This window comes from Musca domestica, unplaced genomic scaffold (assembly GCF_030504385.1).
Source record: "Musca domestica strain aabys unplaced genomic scaffold, Musca_domestica.polishedcontigs.V.1.1 9, whole genome shotgun sequence".
Classification (NCBI taxonomy): Eukaryota; Metazoa; Arthropoda; class Insecta; order Diptera; family Muscidae; genus Musca; species Musca domestica.
The window spans coordinates 2,604,567-2,626,995 of NW_026712435.1; the positions used below are offsets into that span (position 1 = coordinate 2,604,567).

The following is a 22,429-nucleotide window of genomic DNA, read 5'->3' on the forward strand; positions in this document are numbered from 1 at the left end:
GTTGTTGTAGCAGTAGTACATGTGTGTGTTTCTGTTCTGCTAATCTGGTTCCAGCACCAGGTTTAGAAATTCGGCTACTTTAACGGGCTGTAGCCAGAGATCCTCTGGAGTGAGTTGGGTAGGTTTGGCTGAGCAATTAAAAAGGTGTAGCGTATTGTGCGGGCCTGTATCGCACGCCGGGCAGGCGTCACGCACATCTTCATCAATTCGTGCCCAATACGAATTGAGGCGACTACACCATCCTGAACGTAATTGCGCCAAAACTACCCTGGTTTGTCTAGGCAGCTGACGTTCTTCGGCTGCAATGGATGGGGGGTGGACTCCGAGGACGGCATTCACTTTGTAACTGCTAATAGCATCCGCGACTGCATCGGTGTGAATGCCACTCAGACCTGCCTGATAGGCTTCTTGATCTAGAGGCTCTCTCTTGTAGCGCTGGACCTCCCTCTCTAGATCATGTATGTCCTTCCTGACACGCCTGGGTGGGGGAGAGTTATCCACCATATGATGGTTGGGATGACTCTCACGGTAACACCCAAGCAGGTACTGCAACGAAAGCATATGATTATGCTGACGTGAGGGAAGGACTTTCGCCTCCTCATGTAGATGGTCCACTGGTGTCATGAGGAGGCACCCTGTCGCAGTTCTCAGGGCAGCGTTCTGGCAGGTCTGGATATTCTTCCACTGCGTAGCACTAGTATTCGCAGACCACACTGGAGCCGCATAGTTGACCACAGACCGACCTATCGCGTTATAAGAGGTCAACAAGGTTTCTTTGTCCGCACCCCAAGAGCTGCCGGCTAGCGCCTTGAGGACCTTGTTCCTACTTTTCATCTTGTCGCAGATAGCTGTGGCTTGCGCGGACGACTTGAACATGCTGTCGAACGTTACCCCAAGGATCTTGGGGTAGTTCGTGGTCGGTATTAGAATCCCCTCGACCTGAACATTCAGCTGTGTTCTCATCTCCGCAGACCATGTGGTAAAGAGTGTGGCCGTTGATTTCGTGGCGGATATTTCCATATTCCTCGCGTGGAAGTATGCGGCAAGCTCCGCGAGATAGGGGTTCAACCTTTCGCATATGTCATTGACCACTGGACCCGACGCCATGATCGTACAATCATCCGCATACGTTACGATCTCAATGCCGTCTGGTGGGCGAGGAATTCCGGAAAGGTAGAGGTTAAACAGTTCCGGAGATATCACCCCGCCTTGGGGAACTCCCTGTTTCACTCTACGGGCTTTGGACTTCTTGTTCCGGAATTCCACGTACGACTGGCGTCCACACATATAGTTGATTATCCAACGTTTCAAATTTGGCCGGAGGGTAGTTCTCTGTAAGTCCTCAAACAGTGTGGCATGATTGACCGTATCAAATGCCTTTGATAGGTCAAGGGCTACCAACACTGTTCTGTCACACGGCCTGTTCTGGTTCAGTCCTCTACTAATATGTGTGGAAATGGCGTGTAATGCTGTTGTGGTACTATGTTGTGGACGGAATCCATGCTGGTGGTTGGCAACTGTATAGCTTCCTCTAATGCTGGGGAGGAGTAAAGCCTCAAGAGTCTTTGCTACTGGCGACAAAAGCGAAATCGGCCTGTACGATTCGCCTTTACTGGCATCCTTGCCTGGCTTCAGTAGCGGGACCACCCGGCCCATTTTCCAGGTTTCGGGCACTATGTGGGTGGCTAGCGACAAATTGAGAACTTTCGTTAAGTACTCGACTCCCGGCGTATCCAGCTGCTTCAACATTTCCATTGAGATTCCGTCCGGGCCCAACGCTTTGGATGACTTAGCGTTACGGATGACATTTGCAACATCACCCATCGTAAACTGTGGTGCTTCCTCCTCGGCGGGAAGAGATCTGATACGACGTAGTACTCTTCGTTTCGCCCTATCACTCTCGAGGTGCTCGACAAATTGTCGGTTAAAATATTCCGCGCACCTCTTCGGATCAGTCACCGTTACGTCGTTAAAAGTGACTGAGGTCCTATCATCCTTTTTTCCAGGGTTCGAGAGCGATTTAACCGTTACCCATACCCAGCTTACTCATATCGGTTCCAATGTTGCAGCACTTCAGATGGTCTAGCCACTTTTTCCTCTTATGCTCCTGTACCAACCGGTTGACTTCCACTGTCAAATCACTGATTCTAGGATCAGTAGGGTTGGTACGACGGAGATCATCACGCTCATTTGCTAATCCCGCTGCCTCTGCTGGGAAGTTTGGTATTATCTCGGGTATTCGACCAGCAGGTATATAGCGAGCGGCTGCAGCTCTGATGATGTTTCGGAAAATCTTTTCTGCTACCCGAACATCAGAAGGGTTGGGCAGTTCTCTGAAGCGGCGGTTGGTGAATTCTCTGAACTCTGGACAGTGTATGGGTCACTAGAGACTAGCTCAAGCGAGATAGGCCTGTACTGAACAGAATGGTGTAACAGGAACGCTAATCCCCCACCTCCACTTCTGGTGCGATCCTTCCTTAGTACGTTGTAACCATAACAACGTTGTAGGCTGCAATTTTCATTCAGCTTGGTTTCCTGCACCGCTGCGATCTTAATATTCCTCCGACTCATAAATTCCACTATCTCATCTATTTTGCCTCGAAGTCCGTTGCAATTGAATTGCAAGAACGATGCACAATCCGGAGTTGGAACAGCAACATGTGGCGTTAGGTGCTGCGGTGTTGGTTGCTGTTCTGGAGACTGCGGTGGAGTGCCATACTCCGACGACGCCTCTGACGAGGACGACGAAGAAGAGGACTCGCTGGGGACTACGTTACTGCAGCAAGTCGCAACATAATCCCTTTCGCTGTAGTCTCGCAAACGCCTTAATCCGGAACAGTTCTTGAAGTGCACCCACTCTCCGCATCCATTACATCGCACCGAGACAGATCTGTGGTGGATGACGTTCTGACAAACCGAGCAGAACCAAGGTCCGGGGTTTTCCTCAATCCCGGCACGGACCAATAAAATCCGGAGCAAGCATTCCGGGATATGCTGCTCCCAATGCAGAAAAATGAACAAACACAAACATGTACATACTGGGTTGGCAGCCGCTGGCCGAAACTGGAATCTTGTTGTTTCGGGTCAATCCGGTATCGTAGAACCCGCTGTACTTCGTACATAATGTCAAAGGTAATGATATTTCCTAAGGAGTGACGTTTGCAATTGCCGCCTTCTCAGTATTCTACCGACTCTACGAGTACTAACAAGCATAGGATTAGATCCTATTGCTAAAAACCCTTTCTTTTACAAAGGCATCAAACATCGACTTCATCGAGGACAACATCAACACCCACACAAAGCTTTTCATTTTTGATTTGAGGATATTTTTGTGTCTTGTTTTTTCTTTCATTTCTTCTTTCTCAAAAACACCAAAATCATTACAACAACAATTACCATATGCAAGAGTAATGGTCATATCTGCTGATTGTTGCCACCTTGTGACATATTTTACACTTACATACATATCTATTTCATATGATCAAATTTATTAGGGGTGTTCACACCGGATATTTGTTGTGTTGAATCCTTCGGATATCAACTAGAATTGAATTTAATTTGTGTTTTCGACACTGTGTACCCTATATTCGGTCTTATTTATTAAAATATTATCATTTTTATATAAATATAATATAATATATATTAAATCAATAAAATATTAATTAGTTCATAAAACATTTTTGAATTTATTTTGTTGTTGATTGCTACCGATTGATAATGTACATCTTACAGTCCACGCACTCGGTCTTATTTATTAAAATATTATCATTTTTATATAAATATAATATATATTAAACCAAAAAAAATTTTAATTTGTTCATAAAACATTTTTGTATTTATTTTGTTGTTGATTGCTACCGATTGATAATGTACATCTTACAGTCCATGCACTCTATATTCGGTTTTATTGACATTTTTGAATATTTTTTCGAATTTTTTGAATTTTATCAAACATCATAGTTTGCATGTATTCTAAGATACACTTAAAATATTTCACGAAATTTTGAATACACTGAGAGAAATTTTGATTGAATATATTTTTTTTCAAAATTTTTAGATTTTTTGTTGTTTAATCAAGTTAATCCTCAATATTTTGCCGTATGTACAATACATTATTCCGATTAGTCAACGACTCTGTGTATTTTTTTAATAAAACTCATCAATTCTCTTGAAGCATCACGTGCTTTAAAGTAAAAAAACTTTAACTTTTTGGATTTTCACACAAATTATTCGTGCATAATCTTCTAGATTCTTACATTATTTTCTGAATTTTTTTGTCACGTTATGCAGATTTTCATAGTACAAATTGTTTTTTCAAACCGTTTTTTGAGAATTCTTGGTATTGGTGCTACTTCTTCCGCAGATTTTCCAAAACAAAATACAGATTTCCACAAAAACTTTAAACATTTTTCTAATTTTTTTATACCCTCCACCATACTAAGGAGGGTATATTAACTTTGTCATTCCGTTTGTAACTCCTCGATATACTCATGTCAGACCCAACAAAGTATATATATTATTGATCAGCGTAAAATTCTAAGGCGATTTAGCCATGTCCGTCTGTCTGTTGTAATCACGCTATCTTTCGAACGAATTGAGATAGAAGGCTAAAATTTTGCACACCTGTTTATTTTTCCAGTAGACAGGTTAAGTTCGTAAATGGGTCATGTAGTTCCACGTTTTCATATAGCCCCCATATAACCATATTTTGATGATTTTAGCTCCATTATTCACCGGAATTGTTTCAACTTTGGTATTTCAAGTTCGAAATGGATACTACAGTCTATGACAGAAAATTATCTGGGCAGGTCCACGTCTTCGTATAGCCCCCATATAACGGTGCCTCCCTATATTCGGTATTTTGAAGATTTTAGCTCCATGATTCACCCGAATTGTTTCAAATTACGTAGAGTTCGTAATGGGAACTACAGTCTGTTACAGAAAAATGTCTATGCAGGTCCAGGTCTTCGTATAGCCCCCATATAACGGTACCTCCCAATATTCGGTATTTTGATGATTTTACCGCCATTATTCACCGGAATTGTCTCAAATTACGTGTTTTGAGTTCGTAATTGGAACTACAGTCTGTGACAGAAAAATGTCTATGCAGGTCCAGGTCTTCGTATAGGCCCCATATATCAGTACCTCCCTATATTCGGTATTTTGCCGATTTTAGGTACAATACCCATCGAAATTGTTTGAGATGTGTTATTTGAAGTTTGCAATGGATGCTACAGCCTGCGACAGAAAATTGTCTATGCAGGTCCAGGTCTTCGCACAGCTCCGATATAACGGTACCTCCCTATATACGATATTTTGATGATTTTAGCTACATTATTCACCGTTTATTTCAAATTTCGAATGGCTAATGGAAACAATGCCTATGTAGGTCCACGTCGTATAGACCCCAATATAACGGCAATATTCGGTATTTTTAAAATTTAACAGAATTTTTTAAGGATTTTATTTATTTAAATTTCCAAATTAGTTCCAAATGGTGGAGGGTATTCAAAGTTCGGCCGTACTGCTTTTTAACTTGTTTCTGAATTACGTTCAGTTGTTTGAAATAAAATGCCACTCACACCTCTAGATTGGTTCATCCGAGCTACTGATGCTTTGGTTAAATTTGATGCCAACTTCACTTCCTAAAGGGACGAAGAGTTCGATGTCTATATTTTAGAATTACAGGGAGCTGAGGTCAAAACATTTTGGGAAAAGGTAAGAACAGGTTTTGACTAGTGACTTAATTATATTTCTGAAGAAGACAGTTCAGACATCATCAGAAGAGGACATCACTGTTGCTGACACTAAATACAATGTCGCATTTAGATATTATCTAAAATTTTAGCTTCCATCAACCGGAAGTTAGATGAACTTCGGGCTCCGGCTCAGTCATCCATTGTGACATCGTCTCTTCAGGCTAGCGTAGGTAATAGGACTATATCTCGTTCCGAGATTAATACAATCAATCAGCCTACTCCTTATTCGCCCATATCGTATAACTCATCACTCACATCCTGGGGTGGTGACAATTCTGGTTAAATTCTACCACCTTGTGACATAGAAATATTTAGCGCCGACTTTCTATCTTGCCCTACATTTAGTACTTATTCTCGGCAGTGTATATTAACAATACTGGCATTAGTGACATTGAACGTCTTTGTCATTTAAACAGGAAGACCCGTGGCGAACTTTGGTCTACGTGGGAAATCCTAAAACAAACGTACGACAATCCATGAATTTTGGTGAACCACCAAATTAAACTTTTATTTGACCTGCCAGTATTGGACAGTGAGACTAGTTTAGGTTTAAAGAAGTCGCAAAGGGGGTATAAATGGGTGCATTTCGGCCATGTTAAACTGTGATGTGTCAACTGGAGGCTGGGACCCTATTCTAGTGTTCATATGTCTTCAAAGGCACTCCAAATGTTTCTAACAGAACGCATACAAAATCTTACCTGTCTTTGTGACATTAGAGGTTCGTTCACATTTCACGAATGCTTGTACGAATCGATCCACTACTTTTACGCCTCGTAAATCACCCTCGTCATCTAGGCCATCCCGAGCACCCTGACATGCATTTTATGTCCACAACAAATGCATCATACCAAAAATTTCTAAAACTTTCAGTTCCTGAAAGAATTAACACCACTAGGTGACATAATTGTTGTTTAAATGTTCTGCCCCCTGAACGTTTAGTCAATCACTGCAGTAGTCCATACAATTGTAGTAAATGTAATAAAAGACATCACTCCCTATTACATTGAGATAATTCTACGTCTTCGACTGCAGCAACTTTTGAAGTTAGGAACGTAGATTCTTCCAATCAACCCTCCACTTCTACAGGTATAACTCCCAGCTCTTCAAATAGACATATATTTCATACCGCTCAAAGTCGAAATGTTCTATTCGGCCCGGCAATGGTGAACATCCTTCACCAGGGTACAACGTTCACTGCCAGAGCATTAATTGACCCTGCTTCAGGCTTCTCTTATAACAGATCGCTTACAGCACATACTTGGCATCGCCTCCACTACAACTGTTGCTACTATTTCTGTTTCGACTACGTCGCGCAAGTTGTGTTCCATTTGTATAATTCCTCCATTGGATGCTTCGCTTTTAATGGAAACTACTGCACTGATTGTACCTTCCATCTTTGGCAATCTGCCTTCTTTTTCTGTCCATTGCGACTTCGATTCTCTTTTGTCAAATCTGCGTTTGACCCTTTGCTGTGGGCAGATCTTTATTCGAAGATTCTTCTACAGGGAGTTCACACTAACATATTAAGCTCCCTAATAGCAAAAAATACTGTCTTTGGTTGGATCATTACTGGTTCTATTCCCCCTCAATATCTGTCAGTCTTTTCCATTAAAGTCAGTCTATCTGTGGAAGAAAAATATATAAGGCTCCCTAATAGCACAAAATACGGTCGTTGGTTGGATCATTACTGTTTCTATTCCCCCTCAATATCTATCAGTCTTTTCCTTTAAAGTCAGTCTATCTGACGAAGAAAATCTTAACAAGATTCTTCTTCGATTTTGGGAACTTGTTTTCATGGATCAGCGCAGCCATCAAATCGTTGTTACTTATTGTACGGGACGTAATCCATCGTCACAACCATCATTCTAAATTTTCCAACTCATATGACAAGTAGAGAGGAAGCGAAAATGTAAATAGGAAAGAACGTTGGTCAGAATGACCAAAAAACAGTAGGTCGTTTTTCAACTATATAGCTCTATGTTTCGCGGCTGTAACAAGGCCATCAAACTAAATTTTTTCCATATTTGATACGAAAAAGGCATATACGACGCGAAACATCGAATATAACTAACTCCGTTGGAGTGGCAGAAGAATTAAAATCGTCGTCGGATGAAAGTGCCGCTTTCTGTATTATATTTCGTTCCTCCCATTCGGTCAAATTTATGAGAATTATGGATCCGTGATCCAGCAATATAAATAATTATAGATGCGTATCATCTGCTTTAGGATTTGGCATTCCAAAGATACCAGATGAACAATATGGGATGCCTCTTTAAAAATGAAGTACAGATGGCCGTATTGTCTGTGATTGAAAATAATTTGCGTAAACTATGAAATAAATATGACGGTGTCGATACAGTTAGTCGAAGACCAATATTTGCGTAACAAGTAGGAAGGCGAAGTGTAGGCAATGGAATCGTTGTGTTTTCTGTAGGAAAACAGACATATACCTTAAACACGTATAGGAAAAGCGCCCGTATGGAAGATGTGACTAAAGTAGCTCAAAGTTCCAGTCATTTACCCCAATCTAAGGAGAATCCCTGAAAAAAAGGCATTGGACCAGTAATGATTCAGCCGAAGACGGTGTTCTGTGCTACCCATGATCCTAAGACATTTGCTCAAGCAGGATCTTCGGATAAAGATCTGCAGCTAGTAATAGGTCAAGTACGGGAAGAAAAGGGATCAGGGTCGGCCAAACGAAAATTTGGCAATTGCTCAAGGGTGTCACGTCTAGCAGAAAAAGATGGCAGATTTTCTGCAATTGTCGGCAAAACAAGAGCATTAGTTTCCATGGTCCGCGTAGCATCCAATGGAGAAATGATACAAATGGGGCATTGCTTACCAATCTTTTTTGCATACGTTCAGAAACAAAAGATGCTTCTTAAGCAGGGTCTATTAAGACTGTAGTAGTAGTAGTAAGACGTAGTACCTTTGTGCACAATATGGACCATAGCTGTGCCTTACTATATTTTTCTGCTCTGGTGGTAAAAAATACCTGTCGGTTTGAAGACCCTGATATAATACCCGTAGAGGTTATAGGTAGATGTACTTGATCTAAACTGCTAGAATTAGACAGTGTCGAAGACGGAAGAGGCGTGACCTCGAAGTGTAACAGCGTATGATGCCGTTTGTTGCATGTAGTGCTGTTGCATTTAGAAGCTTTATGTCCGTGAGACAAACAATTAAGACAACAGAAATGTTTCTTAACGGTGCTGATTCTTTAAGGAACTGAAAGTGTGAGGAATTTATGACAAACTCTCAGATTATGACTTTGTTGTGAACAAAGCACACATGATTAAGGCGAGGATGTTTGAGATGACCTTGAGAAATGAGGGGTTCTTTGGGAAGTTGATGTATTTGTAGCACCATTCGTGGAATGGGAACGTGTATCACTGTCACGCAAGCAGGTCAGAGTTTTGATCCTTTCTGTAAGAAACTGATCCAAATCTTTCCACGAAGACAAAGTAGATTTGTTCTTTATGCTTTGTTCCCAAAGTACCGCACAGTTATAAGGCAATCTCTGAAGACACAGGAGAACTAGAATAGGATCCCAGTCTCTTGTCGAAACATCATAACTTGACATGGACAAAATACACACGTTTATGCCTCTTTGTAATTTGTTTAACCCTGTAATAGATTCTTTGTCTAAAACTTGAAGGTCATAATTTGAAAACAAGGCCTTCCATGGTAAGCTAAAGTTTTAGTGAGTAAGCGTAAACTTGGACAGAATTTCATGGGCATAAACCCTCAATATCGGTTATGCCGCTGTTGTTTATATAAATGTCACAAACTATATATATATATATATATATATATATATATATATATATTTCGAAGAGTTACAAACGGAATGAGAACAGTAGAGGGCATAAAAAGACTCTTTTTTGGAAACGTTGGAAAGATTTGTAGAAAGTTGAACTCTTTTTCACACATTTCTCAGTCCATAAAACAATTTGGAAAGTTGGGATTACTGGCGCGTAATATTTTTGAACGCTTTGCAAGAATATAATTTGGAAAATAAAAAGAGTTTAGAAGCTGGCTCCTTTTCTTGTTTTTGGAATTTATTGGAAAATAACCTAAATTTACACAAGGTTTGCAATATCATTTTCCAATCACATAACGCCATATTGCATAGACAATTTTCTGTCGCAGGCTGTAGCATCCATTGCAAACTTCAAATAACACATCTCAAACAATTTCGATGGGTATTGTACCTAAAATCGGCAAAATACCGAATATAGGGAGGTACTGATATATGGGGCCTATACGAAGACCTGGACCTGCATAGACATTTTTCTGTCACAGACTGTAGTTCCAATTACGAACTCAAAATACGTAATTTGAGACAATTCCGGTGAATAATGGCGGTAAAATCATCAAAATACCGAATATTGGGAGGTACCGTTATATGGGGGCTATACGAAGACCTGGACCTGCATAGACATTTTTCTGTAACAGACTGAAGTTCCCATTACGAACTCTAAATACGTAATTTGAAACAATTCGGGTGAATAATGGAGCTAAAATCTTCAAAATACCGAATATAGGGAGGTACCGTTATATGGGGGCTATACGAAGACGTGGACCTGCACAGATAATTTTCTGTCATAGGCTGTAGTATCCATTTCGAACTTGAAATACCAAAGTTGAAACAATTCCGGTGAATAATGGAGCTAAAATCATCAAAATACTGAATATCGGGAAGTACCGTTATATGGGGGCTATATGAAAACGTGGAACTACATGGCCCATTTACGAACTTAACCTGCCTACTGGAAAAATAAACAGGTGTGCAAAATTTTAGCCTTCTATCTCAATTCGTTCGAGAGATAACGTGATTACAACAGACAGACAGACGGACAGACGAACATGGCTAAATCGCCTTAGAAAAGTTGTTATTAAAATAATTTGAACAATTAAGCTAAGTTCGGCCGGGCTGAACTTTTAATACCCTCCACCATTTGGAAGGAACTTGCAATTTTCCACAAAATAAAGATCCGAAAACTACCACATAATGGAAAACCGTTATATGGGGACCATATGAAGACTTGCTCACGAAATTTTTCGTAATATGCTGTAGTAGCCATTACGAACTTTAAATAGGAAAATTGTTACAATTCCGGTGAATAATTTCGTAAAAATCATGAAAATTCGGAGTATCGGGAGGTACCGTCATATGGGTCTATACGAAGACAGGGACCGACATGGCCCATTTACGAATTTAAACTGCCTATTAATGCATGTATTCAAAATTTTAGCGTGATCACAACAGAAAGCCAGAGGGACATTGCTAGATAGTCTTAGAACTTTACGCTGATCCAGAATATATATACTTTGTAGAGTCCATTCTGAATATATCGAGGAGTTACAAACGGAATGAAAAAGCGTGATCACAACAGAAAGCCAGAGGGACATTGCTAGATAGTCTTAGAACTTTACGCTGATCCAGAATATATGTACTTTGTAGAGTCTATTCTGAATATTTCGAGGAGTTACAAACGGAATGAAAAAGCTAATATACCCTCCATAGAATGGTGGAGGGTATAAAAAATAAAAACTAATATAGGTAAACGTAGATATTAATAACCAATATTCATTTGATTTTCAAACGGGTAAGAAAGCAGCTAAGTTCGGCTGGGTCGAACTTTTAATGCCCTAAACCATTTAGAAGAAACTTGAAAATTTTCCAAAAAGAAAAAAAAAATTGAAAATTACCACTTAATTAAAAACCGTATATGGGGACTAAATGAAGACGTGGACTTGCATACGAAATTTTTTGCCATAGGTTGTAGCATACATTAAAATCTTCCAATACGAAATTCGAAACGAGTCCCGTGAATAATGTCTCTGAAATTATCAAAATACCGACTATCGGGAGGTACCGTTATATAGGGGCTATACGAAAACGTGGACCAACATGGCCCATTAACCCATAACCTGCCTGTTGGTAAACTATGCATATATGAACAGTTTTAGCCTTCTATCTCAATTCGTTCGAAAGATAGCGTGATTACAACAGACAGACAGACGGGCATCGCTAAATCGTCTTAGAATTTTACGCTGATCCAGAATCTATATACTTTGCAGTTACAAACGAAATGACAAAGCTATATACCCTCCATAGAATGGTGAAGGGTATAAAAATTTCATATCCGTTACAACAGGTTTCATTCGCATTGCAAAAGGTTTCACTTCCGCTAAAACATGAAACATTCATTTTAGCTGCAAAAGATTCATTGACAATGCTATATTAAGATTATGTGAAAAGAAAATATATGAAATCAGTAAAGCACAAATTTTTTTCTTACAATAATTAAAAATTAAGAAATTATATTAGTAGACGTGGGTATTAAATCGCTAAATCGACTTAGAATTTTTGCTAATGAAGAGTTTATGTCCTTTGTTGGGTTTGACATCCAGAGTGTGGTGGTCAGTATAAAATTGCCAATTTTACAAACTGCAAATCAAAATATTTGCTTATGTTCCTTTATATACATTTAAAAACTGCATTTGCAAAAGGTTTTATTTCAATTGCAAAAAGTTTAACTTAGTATTTTAATGGTTTCGGTTTCTCTTTCCAACTACCAAAGTGTAATTTAATATTTTTCCTTTCCATTTCATTTCCTTTAAGAAAAATTTCATATAACAAATAAACACTATGAAGCTCTCCTGGATAGGCAAAAAAATGATATATGCGTGACATTTCGGTTTTATATTCGACTAATTTGAGGAGCTTCGCTTTTTAACATAGCGGTACAAAATTCTAGGTCGATTTAATCATATCTGCCTTTCTTTACTCTAGCTTTCGAACAAAATAAAGTAGGTTAATAATATGTATATTACACAGTTGTCTTTTAAGTCCGTAGAAATCTTGGTATTAAAAATGAGTCAAATTAGTAAAAATGAGTGATGTATGGCATTTGCAATTGAAATGAGGTTTCTTTCAGCGGAGATGAAAACTTTTGCAACGAAAATAAAAAAAGCTTTTGCAACTGGAATAAAACTTTATTAAGTGAAATGAAGCTTTTTGAGCTTTATGTAAATCAAATGAAACTGTTAGATTAATAGAAAGGAACATAACAAATATTTTAATAATTCTTGTAGAAGAAAATGTTTTATATGTGTTCCCGTTTTGGTATTCTTTCCATATAACGGTTCCATTCAATTTATTACCAAAAATTAAGATGTGCAAGAGCTGAACTTCGGAACTTTTCAACGAAGCATAAGATTTTGTTCGTGACAAAGCGAACTATTCAACAGCTCACACAATCAGACTGCTCTGTTTACATAATGGATCTGGTGTCAAGAATCATACATATAGCGACATTATTGTTAGGTAAGATTAATATTAGAGCTTCATTCCACATTTCAGACCCGCCCATTCAATATGTGTAATAAGAGTCAATTTTTTATCTATGGAAATATTTTGTATGATATCTATCAGAAAAACTTGTTATTACAGTAATTATTGATTTAGTAACTTATATTGCTAAGCAAAGAAATCAATAATCAACAATAATTCCACTTTATCTACACATTTGAAATATTTAATTGATTGTTTTGTTATGTAACTTTCCTATTAATTGCAATGGCTTCATTTCAATAGCAAAGGTTTTTATTCCAATTTCAAGACGTTTAATTTCCCCTCGCTTCCATTGCAAAAAGTTACATTTAGTTTGACAACGCTATAAGTTCAAGATTAGTAAAGTACCCACATATACCATTTTTAAATTCAATTATATGAAACCTTTTGAAATTGCAATAAAATCTTTTGCAGTGGATATGAAACTTTTGCAAATCGAATGAAGCTTGAAAATTTATAAAAAAGAAATGTATAAAAAGAGTCAAAACATTTTTATTTGTAGTAGGTTTAACATTCAGTCAACTAATTATTACTTTTATATTAATTAATTGTTATTTTTATACCCTCCACCATTTTATGGAGCTTATATTAACTTTGTCATTCCGTTTCTTACTCCTCGAAATACTCATGTCAGACCCAACAAAGTGTATATATTTTTGATCAGCGTTAACTTCTAAATCGATTTAGAGATATCTGTAGCAAATACACAATCTTTCGAATGAATTGCATAGAAGACCAAAATTTTGCACACATGTACGTAGGTTAAGTTCGTAAATGGGTTTTCATGATTAAGCAGCATTATTCCTTGGAATTGTTTCAAATTTCGTTTTGTGTTAATAAAACTAGGACCTAGTGGGGTTCAAACACATAAACTTGAACTGACACTTATAGTCCTTTAAAATCTCCTTGCAAGCACCTAAATTTGAAGGAAAGACGATGTTTAGGAATTGAACACAAATTGATTCTGGTTGCTTCATGAAAGGCAACTGACTAACTCTTTTTATTATTTTCGTTCTATTATAAAAATAATTTCATAGCATAATTGATGAATTGCATAAAGTAAAAATAGGTCAAATATTATTCATACAAAAGTGAAGAAATTAAAATTTTAAATATTGCAAATAGTCAATGAACCTAAATAAATATATGTCACATTAACGATAAAATGATTTACTGATACGTTGATAAATGAGTTACATAAAAGTGCTGAGTTAACAAGTTAAAGAACTAGAAAACTGTAAATACAACTTAAGGAAGATCCTAATTGATACTACAACATATGACGGATAATTGTCTTTGCATGTCCACGCCTACGTATACCCCACATATAACGGTACCTCCTTTTTCGGTATGTTGCTGATATATTCGACATTAGTAGGGTATTTGTGATGGTACAGAGTCAATAAAATGAATTTCCTTTGCCACCTTTTTGACCTTTTAGAGATTTATCCTTGATAAAGCCTGGGTTGTCCCAGTTTATTGACCAGCTTCTGTATGTCTAAGCATATATTTGTGTGTCCATCTAGATTTAATTGGCTTCACGTGCCGGCAATTGTTGGAGAATGTGAGGGTTGGCCTTGTTAGAGTTGAGATTAGGCCCGTTTTTAGTCGGGATTGGCCAATTTTTAAGCCGAGAAGGTCCAGTTTATTGACCAGCTTCCGTATGTTTAAGCATATGTTTGTGTGTCCATCCAGACTTTATTGCTTACACGCGCCGTCATTTGTTGGTAAGTGTGAAGAAAAAAACTTTTTTGTTTTGGTGTGTAATGGTTTCCCTTTTCTTGCCGCCACCTCTTCTCCCTATTCAGCACCGTCTTCCATTATCCCCCTTCTCCCTATTCAGTGCCGCCTCCCACTGTCCCCCTTCTCCCCCCTTCTTCCTCCAACTCCCTATTCAGAATCGTTCTCCACTATACCCCCTCTTCCACATACTTTTCTATCTTCCCATTGCTCTATACCGTCCCCTCTTCCATGGCATTGAAACAATCTCCCTGTTCCACAGACCACTCTTCTTCATTAGACAATTATGCTCTTATCAGTACAAATTATATTAGAATTGTGTGTCGCTCTGTCCAGATGTAAGTCCGACCACATACATGCTGTGACGAAATACATGCTTGTGACGAAAGTAAATTGTAACAGAAACATTGTTTATATTTTGTTTTGGTCATATTTCAGATGCATTATTGATTATTGACATGTTTTGTCAGCCTAGAAGTTGAAGGCATGCTTTGTATTTGTATGAATAATTATTTTTCAGATTAAAAGTTGGGCATAGAATTTGGGACAAACTTGTTTAATTAGTCATAAGTTTTTTCTTTAAAGTTCACGATTAGAGAAAATATATTGAATTCAAAGTTTTGAAAACTAGGAAAGAAAAAAATATATTTATTTATACTATATGTTTAATAACAACACCATTCGCTTGGCTATGTAATGTTTAACATGAGTATAGACTCATAAGATGTGTATTGTGATGTTTTTTTTACAATATTTTACATTGAAAGGAAAGAAGGAATTTCAATTCTAAATAACTATTTGATTCAAAAAAATCAATTTTTTAAGAGAAATTTATATAAAAATACATTAAGCCTACAAATGAACAAGATGGTCCATCAACATCAAAGGATGCTACTGTAAGCACTGAAGTGTTTACTCATGTCGAAGATGACCTTGCTAACTTTGGCCTTAAACATGCTGGCCATAATCTCAACAATATGTCAGAATTTCAAGAGAAAGATTCTGGCTGGGCTTTAGAAAATTCCTAAAATTGATGTTAACATTAATAAAGCCAGTTTGACTCGCGGTTCCCAGTACATTGAAACAACATTTTCATTAGCAAAAAAGGCCTGTTTGAACAGTAGAAATAATGATGAATTCTGTTTTAAATTTTGTGTGGTGTCCACACTCGGTGAACCAGCAAATGGAAACCGAATCTATACATCATCCAAATTTTTCGAAGAAAATAATAATAACATCACGTGTTTGCCTACGAAAATGGGGAAGTTGTTGGTTCTTACTACCTTACCAAAATGAATAAGCATCATCATATCAACTTGTTGTTGTTACATAATGGAGAACAATTTCATTACACACATATTTTAGATATGTAACGGTAATATAAAATCACGATAATACAAAACATGTTTTGGTTAACTAATTTAATATTTTTCATTTAAAGTTATTGAGAAACCAGCTAACAAAACGTATGAATGCAACTCATATTTGTGATGGATGACTACTACATTTTACCACACATAAAATCCTTGAGGGACACAAGAAGGAATGCGGAGGTGTTGTGACAATTTTACCCGAAAAGGACAAACAACACATTGAAATTTAAAAATTTTTATAAAAAGGAGAGAGTGCCCTTTGTTGTATATGCTGATGCTGAAAGCATTGTGGAGGACGTTAGTTGTGGGTATTAACGAAAAAAAACGGTAACGTTAAAAAACATATACTGCTAGAAACACAATTGGAGCGAACGACGAATTTTGTCGCGGCGTATGTTCGTCGTCAAAAATAAAACACATATGTGTATATGGAAGTGCACACAATCACGGCACCGGCGAAAATTTCGTCGGTCGCCGCGAACTCAATTAGCTTTATTTCTATTTCATACGCCGGCGACCGGCGAACAAACAGTACAAGGTGGCCATACTTGTACGAATTTTATGTGTTTTAGTAAATAAAGTTACTTTTTACTTTAAAATTTGTTATGGTCACTCTACTATCTGTTATTCGTATAAAAAAACATAAATAATTTGTTTATTTATTTGTGTACTTGCGCCTGAGTGAAGATGGATATCAGTGAATTTATAATAGAGAAGATGGACATAACTGAAATTTTAATAGAGAACGTAAAGAATTATGAGTTCTTGTATAATTTGGCCTCAAAAGACTACAAGAATGTTCAAAAAAAGACGGAAGTATGGGAGGAAATTGGCAGCTTGGTCAATTTGTCGGGTAAGCAAGAAATAAATGACAATGTTGTTTTACACATGTACTTACATACATTTCTTTATATCTTTAATTGAAAAATTTAGGTGAAGCTTGCAGGAAACGGTGGAAAGGGCTCCGAGATACCTACAAGAGGCGCAAAAGAGCAGCTCAGCTTGCTTCCGGAAGTGGCGCACCAAGCCCATCTAAAAGATGGAGATATATGGAGTCGCTGGAGTTTTTAGATGACTACAAAGATGCACGAACGTAATTACATTCTATTAATATGTTACTACCAAATTTTAATGTGTTTTCATTTGAGTAGAACAATTGGAAACATTGATAACATAGACAATGATTTGCCAAGCATTCTTGATTGCTCGTCGTCTTCTGTCAACGATTTTCTGCTAACTGACGAAAGCAGCAGCCAAACAAACGAACCTCCGCCGAAGTACACCAAGAAGCACGCGGACGCAGAAATAACTACGGTCTTCAAGCAGGTTATGCAGGAGTGTGCAAATTCTGTAAGAGAAATTGCTTCAGGGAGTGAAATTAGCCGCAACTCAACCTTGTTGCTTTTCGAAAGCTTGGCCCAAAAACTAATTGAGTCGAATTTACCACAGGTCACAATGTCAGAAATCGAGGCTAAGGTCGTGAGCTTAGTTTACAAGGAAATTGCCCAGAACATACCTTGATTTTTTTTTAATTTTAAATTTCAATTCTATGAACTGAATTTTTTCTTTTTTTGTTTTTTAAGTTTTTTTTTTAATTATGACTGAAATGACATTAAATGTTGCCTTAGTATATAGTTTGTATTAAATACATTTGAGTTTTGGTTTTGTTTTATTACTATTTTATGTTTTTGATTACTAAAATATTAATGAAATTGAATTCGAAGAAATTTTTCAGGAATGAATTTCAAAAAAGTGGTTTGTTAATTCGTCTCTCACAGCAAAAGCACTTGCTGATGAACGGTTGGCATGGGAAATTCGGATAGAAGGCTGGGATTCTGATGCCTGCCTCCATGTACCACGAATAATTACTCCATTTTCTTCGTGATCCACCAAACTTTCTTCAAAATATCCGCAGGTTTTATCTAACATTAGGTAATTATGAAGAACTACCGTTGCTAAAACTATTTTATCTGCGTTTTTGGGTGACACTTGAATGTTTGTATGTAAAATCCTCCACCTGTTTGTTAAAATGCCAAAAGAGTTTTCAATGTATACACGAGCGGCAGATAACTTTTTGTTAAAATTTTGTTTAGCGGCAGACAAGCTTCGTCCAGGATATGGCCTCATTAAATTTCTCTTCAAAGGGAAAGCATTGTCTCCCACAAAGAAATACGGAAACGTTTTATCAGTGCCTAAATGTATAAACTCAAAATTTAATTACTATAATTAAATGTACAAAATCTTTTACCAGGTAGTTTATCATCAGGGGGAAGATTAATTTGATTTCTCAAAATCATTTTTCCAAACGAACTTCTTGCAAAGACTCCACCATCACTTTGGCTGCCAAAAGCTCCAACATCAACAAACATAAAATTATAATCCGCGTCACATACCGCCATTAGCACAATGCTAAAACTTTTTTTATAATTATAAAAAAGTGAACCACTATTTTTTGGACAAAAGATGTTGACATGCTTGCCATCAATAGCCCCAACACAATGCGGCATGCCTGTTTTCGTGTAAAATCTTTTCAAATAAATATATCATATATTATTATTTTATTTAACACTATACATTTAAGTTTCCAAACCTTTCAGCAATGCTTTTCCACTTGTGGTGATTAGGTTGGGAAACATATACCTCATGGAGCTCGCTCCAGATCGCATCGCAAGTTTCATAAATTATCTTTCTCACAGTCGAAACACCCATTTTGTATGTCCATGCCAAAAACTGTGTACTGCAACCGTGAGCTAGGTATCTGGCAATAAAATATATGGATCAATTGTTGTCTGGAAATTAGTTCTCAGCAAACACTTACATTAGAGTTAAGCCCAAACGTGTTTCCTCGTCAATTGGCTTTCTTTTTGAAAATCTTTGCAATCGTGGTTTAAGCAAATCTAGAAGAGCATTAAACTTCTCCACGGTCATCCTTGTAGCTTTAAAGAAGTGCTCTTCATCTCTTAATTTTAGCTCCGTAAAAGCCATTCTCTGGAATCCTTCAGTGTTTCTTTTAATGTTCACTGGCCGTACCCACCATCTTCTCCGTAAACGTTTTCGCACAAGCAGATAAGCTTTTACTATAATATGCATTATGTTTATTATTTTAACAATTTTAATTAACTTTACAATTCTCTGATTCATTGTAGTCAACAAATCAGCAAAAAGTAAACAACTTTATCAGCTGTTTTATAATTTCGTCGGTATTGTGTTCCATACGACGAATTTTCGCGGCTCATTTTGTCGCCGCGTAGGGCGAAATTCGTCGTTCGCTCCAATTGTGTTTCTAGCATACCATGTGCATTTAGTTATAGTATATATTGTAGTTTTGATAATAATTTAAAAAAGTTCAAATCTTTTAGTGGTCCCAATGCAGACAATGACTTCTTAGAAAATCTTATTAAAGATTCTAAATATATTTTTAATGATTATTTAACGAAGACTAGACCAATCAATCGTTTGACACTTTTAGAATTAGAGGACTTTGATAGCAGTAGACTATGTCACATATGTGAAACAGAGTTAGGAAATGATAGAGTGAAAGACCATTGCAATTTAGCAGGTAAATATCGAGGTGCTGCACACAATAGTTGCAATTTAGAATATCGTGTTTCCCGATTTGTCCCAATTCTTTTTCATAATTTCTCATCATACGACTGTCATCTTTTCATCAAAGAATTAGTCAGATTTGGAAAGAATTAGTCAGATTACGTGTCCATGTCATATTTTATTAAAACGAAAGAGTACACAAGCAATTTAGTTGACAATTCTATTGATTCTGAAAAAAGAGAGAAAAATGTACCTGACCTAGAATTAAGATTCCTAGACAGTTTTAGGTTTATGTCAGCAAGTTTGGATAGTTTAGCGAAAAATCTTCCGCCCTCTGAATTTAAGGCAGTTAGCATACAATTTCCAAATGATGCCGACTTCAACCTTATGACTAGAAAGGGTGTTTTCCCGTATGAATATATATCTTCTTTCAACAAATTATTAGAAAATCAATTGCCCACCAGAGAAGAATTTCATAATAAGTTAACAGATAGTGAGTGTTCATTAGAGGACTATGAACATGTATTGCGTGTTTGGAACCACTTTAATAGTCAGACTCTTAAAGATTATTTAGAATTATATCTAAAAACAGATGTTTTGCTTTTAGCCGACATATTCGAAAATTTCCGTGGTCTATGCATACGAGTTCACAAACTTGATCCATGCCAATATATAACAGCTCCTTCGCTGTCTTGGGATGCCATGCTGCTTTGTACTGATGTTGAACTTGAGCTTTTTACAGACATCAATATGTATAATTTTTGTAAAAATGTTATTAGAGGAGGGCTAACTTAATGTTCAACTAGATACTCTGTCGCCAATAACCCTAGTATGTCAAATTGCGATCAGAGTAAACCTGACGTTAATATTTACTTACACAATATCTTCCAATAAAGGATTTTAAATGGGTAGAAGAGGAAGAACTGGAAAAGTTTAATGACATTAATAAAATATTATCAATTCCGGATGATTCTCCAACTGGTTTCATTTTCGATGTAGAAATCGAATATCCGGCCAATCTTCATGATATACATAATGATTTACCCTTTTGCCCAGACAACAAATGTATTGGGGGATCCAAGGCCAAAAAACTAATTGCAGACTTTTCAGACAAAAAGCCTTACACCATTCATTATAGACTTTTAAAGCAGTGTTTGAAACATAACTTAATACTTAAAAAAGTTAATAGATGTTTATCATTCACTCAATCTAACTGGCTGGAAAAATATTTTATGAAAAATAATAACCTTCGAGCCAAAGCTACAAATGCTTTCGAAAAAGATTTATACAAATTATTCAATAATTCTGTTTACGGAAAAACAATGGAAAATGTTGACAAAAAAATTGTTCAGATTAGAACTCATTGGGAGTCGCATGGAAAACTTTTGGGTGCTAGAGATTTTATTTCAAAACCAAATTTCCCTAGTTTTTAGTTTTGAAATGAAACCCATTTATTTAGGATTCTGTGTTCTAAAGATATCCAAATGGGTGATGTATGATTTACTTTTTAAAAGTAAAGTTTGGAAATGAATTCATACTGAATGGATACCGATTCGTTTATACTAACATTTTGTGGTCGGGACCTTTATCGAGAACTAACTCTAGACGACATAAAGGCACTATTCGATACATCTGATTTCTCCCCATCTAACGTTTATAAACTACCGCTTCTTAATAAAAAGGTGAAGATGAGAACGCAGGTAAAACTATGATTGAGTTTGTCGGTCTTCGACCAAAAATGTATGCTATTAAAGTGAGCAATAGCGAAAAAGTAAAAAATCGAAGGGTGTCAAAACATGTATGTTAAGGAAATATACAATTGATACGTACAGAGATTGTCTGTACAATAAACAAAATTATTTTAATAGCATGCACACATTTAGATTAAGGAAACATGATGTATATGATTTTCAAGATGACAAACGGTTTATTAGGGAAGATGGTATACATACTTATGCTTGCGGACACTATAGGACTAACGAGGACTTTTCAGATCCAAGCAATTTACCTTCAACAATCCCAATGGATGTAGATTTGGACCTCAATGAATTACATATCTCCAATGAATGTGGAAATTATATTGCCAAATTTTTGCACATCAAACCCATTAGACTTGGTACATATACCCCTATCAGATTTAAATTTAAATATTAATGATATACCTAACATAGAATTACCTTCACCAATAGAAGGACAATCTATTTTTAATATGCTAAATTAAAACATACGTTTGTTTTTTTTTAAATTTACTTTATTACGTTAAAATAAAGAACAACCACCATACGATTATGAATAAAAAGACAATATGATGAAGTATTTTGTGGAATTTGTGTATTTGTTTCAAATTCGATCTTTAAATCAATTGGACCATTTTTTACTGTTTCATTTTGACTGCTTATGTCAATAAGAGCAACTGAGTTGTCTTTAAAACTAGATTAGGTTAGATTTGGTTGTGGGTCCCTCATAAAATATGTCTGTTTAAACTTGATATACATATCATAAAGTATTACATAACGATTCTCAGAGAATTTTAGATTTAAATCATCACAGGGATAAGTCTCCGAATTCAAATAAACTTTAATGTTTTGAAGATCACAATGGAAAAACTTGTTGTCCTTTTCGAATACTAAAGCCACATATCGTGGTCT

The 22,429-nt window shown here is 36.7% G+C and overlaps 3 protein-coding genes across 3 annotated transcripts in view; 2 read left to right on the forward strand and 1 right to left on the reverse strand.

The window, feature by feature from the left end:
• Positions 1-22,429, forward strand: part of LOC131806916 (N-acylneuraminate cytidylyltransferase A) — a 545,636-nt gene that overhangs the window by 142,821 nt on the left and 380,386 nt on the right. The window lies entirely within an intron of this gene.
• On the forward strand, positions 16,600-17,910 carry LOC131806917 (uncharacterized). The gene is made up of 3 exons (XM_059131801.1): positions 16,600-17,088; positions 17,169-17,328; positions 17,387-17,910. The coding sequence occupies exons 1-3, from the start codon at positions 16,923-16,925 to the stop codon at positions 17,754-17,756; spliced, it is 696 nt and encodes a 231-aa protein (XP_058987784.1). The 5' UTR covers positions 16,600-16,922; the 3' UTR covers positions 17,757-17,910.
• LOC101898751 (uncharacterized) lies at positions 17,893-19,391 on the reverse strand. The gene is made up of 4 exons (XM_005175258.4): positions 19,054-19,391; positions 18,826-18,993; positions 18,484-18,761; positions 17,893-18,427 (listed from the first exon to the last, which is right to left on the reverse strand). The coding sequence occupies exons 1-4, from the start codon at positions 19,374-19,376 to the stop codon at positions 17,967-17,969; spliced, it is 1,230 nt and encodes a 409-aa protein (XP_005175315.2). The 5' UTR covers positions 19,377-19,391; the 3' UTR covers positions 17,893-17,966.

What these genes read in the sequence shown, in the direction of transcription:
- LOC131806917 (XM_059131801.1), top strand. Translation starts at nt 16,923, where the DNA reads ATGGATATCAGTGAATTTATAATAGAGAAGATGGACATAACTGAAATT. An exon ending in CAGCTTGGTCAATTTGTCGG is followed by an intron (nt 17,089 to 17,168) that starts GTAAGCAAGAAA and finishes TGAAAAATTTAG; the next exon opens with GTGAAGCTTGCAGGAAACGG. An exon ending in GACTACAAAGATGCACGAAC is followed by an intron (nt 17,329 to 17,386) that starts GTAATTACATTC and finishes TCATTTGAGTAG; the next exon opens with AACAATTGGAAACATTGATA.
- LOC101898751 (XM_005175258.4), bottom strand. Translation starts at nt 19,376, where the DNA reads ATGAATCAGAGAATTGTAAAGTTAATTAAAATTGTTAAAATAATAAAC. An exon ending in CGTTTGGGCTTAACTCTAAT is followed by an intron (nt 18,994 to 19,053) that starts GTAAGTGTTTGC and finishes TTTTATTGCCAG; the next exon opens with ATACCTAGCTCACGGTTGCA. An exon ending in CCCTGATGATAAACTACCTG is followed by an intron (nt 18,428 to 18,483) that starts GTAAAAGATTTT and finishes TTATACATTTAG; the next exon opens with GCACTGATAAAACGTTTCCG.